This window comes from Chiloscyllium plagiosum, unplaced genomic scaffold (genome assembly GCF_037043375.1).
Source record: "Chiloscyllium plagiosum isolate Xiang-an unplaced genomic scaffold, Cpla_swu_hap1 HiC_scaffold_35, whole genome shotgun sequence".
In the NCBI taxonomy this organism is placed as follows: domain Eukaryota; kingdom Metazoa; phylum Chordata; class Chondrichthyes; order Orectolobiformes; family Hemiscylliidae; genus Chiloscyllium; species Chiloscyllium plagiosum.
Window position 1 is genome coordinate 10,234,345 of NW_028270173.1, and position 8,284 is coordinate 10,242,628.

General features: G+C 41.6%; 1 protein-coding gene and 1 long non-coding RNA gene across 2 annotated transcripts in view; one reads left to right on the forward strand and one right to left on the reverse strand.

Annotated features, from left to right (window-relative positions):
• tmem268 (transmembrane protein 268) overlaps window positions 1-2,714 on the forward strand; it is a 43,430-nt gene extending 40,716 nt beyond the window's left edge. Inside the window, exon 10 of the mRNA XM_087979214.1 lies at window positions 2,006-2,714. Coding sequence (XP_087835340.1) covers window positions 2,006-2,062 — 57 coding nt within the window. The 3' untranslated portion in view covers window positions 2,063-2,714. The remainder of the gene's footprint in view (window positions 1-2,005) is intronic.
• LOC122541473 (uncharacterized) lies at window positions 83-6,926 on the reverse strand. Its single transcript, XR_006309612.2, has 3 exons — window positions 6,799-6,926; window positions 3,500-3,598; window positions 83-378 (listed from the first exon to the last, which is right to left on the reverse strand). It is a non-coding gene; the product is annotated as an uncharacterized LOC122541473 (long non-coding RNA).
• Window positions 6,927-8,284: the final 1,358 nt, after the last annotated feature.

Genomic DNA, 8,284 nt, shown 5'->3' on the forward strand with positions numbered 1-8,284 from the left:
GGTGCTGCTGTGAAACACCTGTGACATCTCCATGTTAATGAAGTGGATTGCAAGTTACTTTTCAGCTGTATTTGAAGACAAGTTCTCAATCATCAAGCATGATTTATTTTTGAATCAGGTAGGTTTGAAACATAGCAAATATTTTCAGAGGTGCTCATCTCAAGTCAGTGAGTTGCTGGGCACATCTTCATTCTCTGCCATGGTAGTCTGCTTTGTCAGGAATTTGCCATAATACACCAGTTTAGATCGCCAATAGGCCGGTCTGGTGCAACGTTTAACCTCAGGACCCACATTGTTGAATTATAGGCCCCGATTTTGGCAGGGCCTCTGGCAACAGGTCATCATTCGGTGATGAGTTTATCTGACTGTACTTTACATCTAGGAAAAAAAAATGGACAAGTAAAGATTATAAACAGTCTGCATAATGGTAGCAAATATGAGAACAGTAACTCATTCCAATTACTTTAGGATTACTCAATGTCAATATGGCATTATATAAATACAAAACTTGTTTTCCCTTATCACTTTTTGAAACCAAACGGTTTTGCAAACTAATAGCCGTGTACACCTCATGCAGCCTTATTTCTTAGCTATCGTTCTCCTCTCCCCAGAATTCTTCACCCAGTTTCCTCTGACTAGACACTTCCAGCCTTTTTCCAAATCCTCTTGAATCGAATATACAATCCGATTTCCATCATCTAATCTCTATGTTCACCCATCTTCTTTGGTGTTCATCTGTCCTGTTGAAGAAGAGTGTAATAACAATGCAAAAAGAGCTGTTTTCTTGCTCCAATTGTGTAAACTGACAATCACACATTCATCTGGTCAAATCAATCCTTCACTGAAGCACAGATGCCACTAGAGATGTCCTGAATCAAGCTGATGCTTTCCTCTCCACTTTCACTTTTCCACAATGCTATTTTTTTGGTAGATTGTGAAATTGCAACAGTCAACAATGGTTCAAGCATGATATCAACTCTGACCTAAAGTACCAGGAGCACCACTGGTGCTGCAGAACCATCGGTATTTTGCAGTGAAGTTAAAAGATATATGCTCAAATCTTGAGATCCTGAGCATAGCCTTGCTTGAAGAACCTGAAGGTAAACATTAGTGGCGAAGGTTAAAACACACCCAGGTGATGTCAGCACAAGGAGCTAAGTGGTAACTGGTGATTTTTATTTTGTCCAGAGCAAAGTGGAATTTATTTCTCCTAATGTTTAGGCAAGAGTTTAATAAATAGAAGCACGGCAGGACACATTGGAACCATCAAATGTGTGTCCTGTAACACACAGGAACCTTTGGACAACCACAAGTATGGACGTGTTGTCAGATGAAGGAGCTCAAGCTCTGGGCTTCAGACCCATTACTAGTACTACGACAGATGGATAAAGAGAAAGCAGTGGCGGGCATCACAGTTTAGGAAATGTCTACAGGTTAGGTGGATTGACTGTGCTAAATTGCCTGTAATGCCCAGGGATGGGCGGGTTAGGTGGATTATGGATGGAAATGTGTTGCTGGAAAAGCGCAGCAGGTCAGGCAGCATCTAGGGAACAGGAGAATCGACGTTTCGGGCATTAGCCCTTCTTCAGGAATGGTGGGTTAACCATGGGAAATGCAGAGTTTCAGGAATAAGATGGGGCGGGGGGGGATGCTCTTTAGAGGGTCAGTGTGGACTCAATGGACAGAATGGCCTGCTTCCATACTGTAAGGATTCTATGTTAAGATCCTCAAGGCTACAGAGGTGCTCAGTAAGCGGATGGTCTTAATAAACTCTGCATAGTAAAGAATTTATGAAAGTCACTGATACAGCATTCTCTCTACAATGGTATAAACAGTTAACGGTAAAAATAGTTCCTGGGCATGTACAAGCCATTTAGGTCAGGTTTCCACGTTGACACTGGAAGTTGGTGAGATAGAGCCAAGGGTACCCTGTTATCTATGCAAAGATGATGTTTCTGGCATAATGTAAACCATGCACTGGAACTAACTATCCTTTGTTCATTAGACAGAAGAATTTAAATGGGTGATTGACACAACACGAACCACCAGCCCCTACAAATAAGGTATATCAACAAGTACTCAGTCAGGTGGAAAATGGACCAGAAGAGGACAAGAAAGATTCGAGGAAGAATTTCCTAACACTTCAGCTAGGGAACAAGATGTTGCCTTTACAACTTAAATGAGATCAACACTTTGTCTACCAATATCTGCTTTTTCTCAACTATTGGTAATTGTCACGAGTAGTTTGGCTGTATGTTGAATTAATGTACCAAATCTAAACTGCTGCTTAACAATTTAAACCACCCAAAAGTGACTTTAAAATAGTCTTCTGCCTGTCTTGGGTAACTGTAGTCTAAATCCCAAAATGGAAGGAATAATGACAATTGTTTAAATATAGAAGTATCACAGCTGAGTCCAGTTTTATTGGTATGTTCTATTTGTAATGACTGGGTGTGCGATTCAACAGGAAGATTGAGGATTCCGTGACCACAGATACTCAAAATAAGTAGTCAACTGAGTAATTTTAAGGTACATTAGCTTTTAGGCAGAAAAAGTATACACAGTGTGATAACTGACTGCTTATAGATAGAGGATGAAAGGATGGTTGGTACAGTGTGTTGATCCCAGCAGCTTGTGAATGCAGCATCCCACTCTCTAGCTAAAGTGTTAGAATCTATTCCCTTGGTCTTCTTCCATCTTTCACCTAAAGGCAGCAGCTACCTGACAAGCCCCACCTCCAAATAAGGATTTTATAAACACATTTCCTTTCTGGGGCCCATAGTTTATCCTATGTCAATCACCTTTTCAAATTCTTCTATCCAATGAACATAGGAGAGGATCCCAAGATTTTTGGTTAGTTTATTTCAGTCTGTTCATGTCCCAGAACCATTCATCAGTTTTCCACGTGCTGACTTAAATATTGGGTGTACAACCTCTCAGATGACCTCCTGACGTCAGTGGAGTGACCTTTGTCCTGGGAACACAATTTCTGTGACCATTATCTATATCTTGTTCCCTGGCTGTTCAGAATTGCTTATCTGTCTTTGCAGAGAGAAAAAGTCACCGCTTTAGCAACAGTTTTGTAACAGTTCTGTAGAGAAATTCATTAAATTAACAACTCCCTGGAAACAATAGGTGACCAAAGTGAAAATTGCCATAGTCCCAGAGAACCATAGGCCGTTTTCTCATTAGAGAGAAAGAGAGAGAGAATTGATGGTGTGTGTAACCAGAGGGTCACCACATCTCAGGTGGGTGTGAGGAGTTAAGTTGAGAAGGCAGGGTCGTGGTGACCTGGAGGATACAGAGAATTGAACATTCACTGTTGGTATCACTGTGCAGCACAGTCATGCAGCCAACTGTGTTAACTGACCCCACAAGAGGACACAAGTAGGACTCTCTATCGCAACAATTTGATAGAGCGATCAGCAGACTTTATCCCTGCATGATGCACAGACAAGAAGGTATATAGCTTATGTAGCCTATGAAGAAAGATACGCACCTTTGACCTGGCTATCTGGTGCCTTGGATTGGCCAGTAGAGGATGGACTTTCCTTTTCATATAAGAAACTACCAATCTTGCTCAGCACATAGCGGCAGGCTTTAAAAGACAACATTAAAAATATATTGTTGTAAGTTTGAATTAACATGGTAAAGCCTAAAGCGCTTCAAAAATACTACCAAAACTGATTAAACAATTTCATACTGATCTACAGTTCCAGCAATGAAGGAAAGGTGATATAATCTCAAACTTGGAGGGAAACCTGTAGGTGTTGGTGCTGTCCTTGCTGTTCCAGATGGTTTGGCTTTACTGATTGCACTTGAAGAAGCCTCAGTAAGTTATACAGTGTTCCTTGTAGAAGGTGCAGTCACGACCTCAGAAGGATTTAGAGATGAGCAATAAACTTTAGTTTACCTGCTACTGAGATGTCCCATGATCAAATGAAAGCCTCAAATCTGAGTTTTTCCCATTCTACTTTGTTTGCCTTCTCCAATCTTAAACAATCCATCATTAGCAGCTTTACCTTCAGTTCGGTGATATTAAGTACTTGGCAATTTGTTGGAGCTGCATTTAACCAGGCAAATGGAGTTTATTTCATCTCATAGCTGCATTGTCTTATGTATGGCTTTGGACAGTCAACAGGATTTATATGGATGGAGAAGGTACAAGAGAATGATTTGAATTTTTTGGGGTGGGGGTTGTTGCAAGACCATAGATCTATTTAACATCAATGAGCTTATGGTAGTGTTAGTCATTCTGCCAATGTAGATCAGAAGGCATAATCTAAACAGGATATATGCACCAGAATTTCAGATGAGTTTAAGTTGAAATTTATGAAGTAATGACAATGCAGGAACATAGAACATTACAGCGCAGTACAGGCCCTTCAGCCCTCAATGTTGCACCAATCTGAAGCATATCTATGCTACACTTTTCCATTTTCATCCATATGTCTATCCAATAACCATTTAAATGCCTTTAAAGTTGGCCAGTCTACTACTGTTACAGACAATTCGTTCAACACCCCTACTACTCAGAGTAAAAAAAATTCTCTCTCACATCTGTCCTATATCTATCACCCCTCAATTTAAAGCTATATTCCCCCATGCTTACACAAAAATGGCTTCATGATGGGATTACTGAGTGTCTACTTCAGTCCTTGAAATATTTTCAGAGCATCAAAAAGAAACCTCAACCAAAGGAACAGGTTGGTTGAGAATTATCTTAGTGCACTCCTTTCACTTCTACGAGACCTGTTCCAGCCTAGTTTTTAAGTCTATCTTCCAGAAACAGGGCTCAAACAGGGTCTTGCACAACTGACATCTCAGTCACCATGTAAAAATTCTTGAGTTTCATTACTTTTTGAATAAATAATCTCTGCTTCCTGTGTAATTGGATCAGTCAATTATCAAAGATCAAAACTCAGCAACAAATAACTCTAAAACTCAAGGCTGTACACTGCTTGCATAACAGCATAATAAGGAGATATTAGTGTTGTGGTAATATCACTGGATTGGTAAATCAACATTCCCTCTAAACTGTATGGTTCTAGAAGTTGCTGCCACATGCAGCCAGTCAGAAAGTTAGAGGCAATGTTGCTGGTAATCCAGTTCAAATCCCACCACAATAGCTGGTGGGGTTTAAATCCCATAAATCTGAATTTCAAAGCTAGTCTCAGTCATGGTGATGATCATTGACTGGGACACAAACATAGCTTAAGGGAAGGAAATCTGCCATCCTTGCCTGGTTTGTCCTACTTGTCACTCCAAAGCCCAGCAATACGGTCTAACACTTAAATGCCCTCTGAAATGCCAAGCAAGCCACAGGTCATAGGCAATTAGGAAAGAACAAATACCAACAATGGTCACATCCACAAGACGATAAATAAAAAAGGTTCTCTGTGCTACACTACCTTACAAAGAATGGATTGTTAACACAACCCAATAGAAATGAAAAACTTTCCAAACTGCAAATTAAAACGTGAAAGGAACACAGTAAAACTCTGTACTGAATCTGGAACAGCACAAATTCAGTCACATTTTAAAAATGGGACAAAAGAAATTGGACACTAATATTATTCATTTAGGCATAGCCAATTCACCTGACCCGCACATCTTTGGACTGTGAGAGGAAACCGGAGCACCCAGAGGAAACCCACGCAGACACGGGGAGAATGTGCTAACTCCACACAGACAGTCGCCCGAGGCCAAACCTGGGACCCTGGTGCTGTGAGGCAGCAGTGCTAACCACTGAACCACAGTGCCACCCATGAGGCTGTTTTATCTCGGATGGGGACTAGCTTTTTAAGTTGGAGCCATATTCATTCAGGCAAGTGGAGAATAATTCATCACACTCCTGACCTGTATCTTGTAGATGGTGTGTTATTCAGTGCAGAATTTCCAGTTTCTGACCCACTCTTGTAGCATCTACATGTGTCTTGTCTGTTAGTGGCAGCAATGGCAATGTCAACATAATACAGCAATTAATCCTTTTAAAAGGTCCCCTCTATATTAGCAGATGGAATGCAGACTGGGTGGCTGCTTTGCTGAATATCAATATTCCATCCATACCAATGACCCTGAAGTTTACCTGCCACTTCAACAATTTACCATATTCTCTCACCAATGTTCCTCTCTAGGGCCTGTTGCAGTAATCCAGTAAAGTTCAGTGCAAGCTGGAAGTACAGCATCAAATCTTCCATTTGGAGGCCCTGTCGCCTTCAGGACTCAGGGATGGGTTCAATAATTTTTAAGCCTGAACCACTTCTTCCATGTTATTTACCACACCTACATCCCTGGCCCTCTCATGACATGGTCTGTTTTCAGCACAGCCAATCCCTTTTTCACCAGCTGATTGGCCCTAGTACCATATCTTTCTTCTTCCTTCACTTACTATCAGCTATCCTTTATCTGCCTCGCTCTCTCTGGTCTCTCTGTGCGCACCCACCAATCCCCTACCATCAGCGTAAATACTGCTTGTTCCTAGGAACTATCGGTTTTAAAGGTTTACTGGACTTGAAACGTTAACTCTGCGTTCTCTCCACAGATGCAGCTCGACTTGTTGAGTTTCTCCAGCAATTCCTGTTTTATTCTTTTAAAGGTCTTCCTGCAATAGGCTAAATAACGTTTTTGAAAGAATCTGAGGTTCAGGAAATACATAACTATCTCATGAAGTACACGATCTGACCTTTAACCAACATGATCCCTGTAGCCAACGCCCTAATCTTTCAGTTTGCTTTTCAGTACTTCCAGCTCCTAACTCATAATTATTTGTCTGACAAACAGAAAGCGCTCACTCACCATCAATGATCAGTCAGACCATTTTTAATCGTATTGTCGCGAATTCCTTTAAACAGCAGCAGCAACACGAAATGCAAACCTTCTGTAGCAGGCGTGCCTCTCTGGACGCTATGCATTCTGGGGGTTGTAGTTCCTTTCGCCTGAGAAACGAAGAGGCGGCGCTCGGAGGAACTACAACAGTTCTGCGCGTGCGTGTCAGCTGCCCATCCGTCAGCAAATTGGTCCTGACGTTGGCTGTATTTACAGGAACCACCAACTTGAAGCATGGGCAAGTATGTTACAGGTGGACAGGGTGTGCAACCAACAAAAAATAATGCAAAGCAATCATCAGGCTCTTATATCCCTTAAAGGCACTTGATTTTGGGGATTAAAAAAAAATGAATGTTTGAAATCTGAAACAAAAGCAGAAATTGCTGGAGAAACTCACCAGGTCTGATAGCATCTGTGGAGAGAAAAACAGTTCACTTTTCGAGTCCAGGGACCTTTCCTCAGACACTGGTTAGGCCACTGTTGGAATATTGCGTGCAATTCTGGTCTTCCTATCGGAAAGATGTTGTGAAACTTGAAAGGGTTCAGAAAGGATTTACAAGGATATTGCCAGGGTTGGAGGATCTGAGCTACAGGGAGAAGCTAAACAGGCTAGGGCTGTTTCCCCTGGAGTATTGGAGGCTGAGGGGTGAGCTTTTAGAGGTTTATAAAATCATGAGGGGCATGGATAGGGTAAATAGACAAGGTCTTTTCCCTGGGGTCAGGGAGTTCAGAACTAGAGGGCATAGGTTTAAGGTGAGAGAGGAAAGTTATAAAAAGGGACCTATGGGGCAACATTTTCACACAGAGGGAGGTGCGTGTATGGAATGAGCTGTCAGAGGAAGTGGTAGAAGCTGGAATAATTACAATATTTAAAAGACATCTGGATGGGTATTTGAATAGGAAGGGTTTGGTGGGATATGGGCCAAATGCTGGCAAATAGGAATAAATTAAGTTCGGCTATCTGGTCGGCATGAGCAAGTTGGACCCAGGGGTATGTTTCCGTGCTGTACATCACTATGACTCTGTGAAGGCACTGGAGAGAGTGCAGAAGCAGAATAGTTCCAGGGTGAGGAACCTCAGTAATGAGGATAGATGGAAAACTATAACACCGTAAGATATAGGAGCAGAAATTAGGCCATTCAGCCAATCAAGTCTTCTCTGCCATTCAGTCTTGGCTGAGAAGTTTCTCAACCCCTATCTCCAGCTTTTTCCCCATAACCCTTCGTCCCCTTGTGTGGTGTAAAATTCCAAGCAGTGGAATGTGGTGAAACGGTTAAAAATTATGTCCCAATACATGTGTGAATCTAACCGGAATGGAGGTGTTGCTTAGTCCCGTGTGAATCTTCTTATCTGTATGTAACCAGAATGGAATGTGTTTTTTAGCCTTGCTCTGCTGTTCACATGAATGTTTATATCTGGAAAAGAGTATATCAGCTGGAAAAGTCTCCAGTTCGGT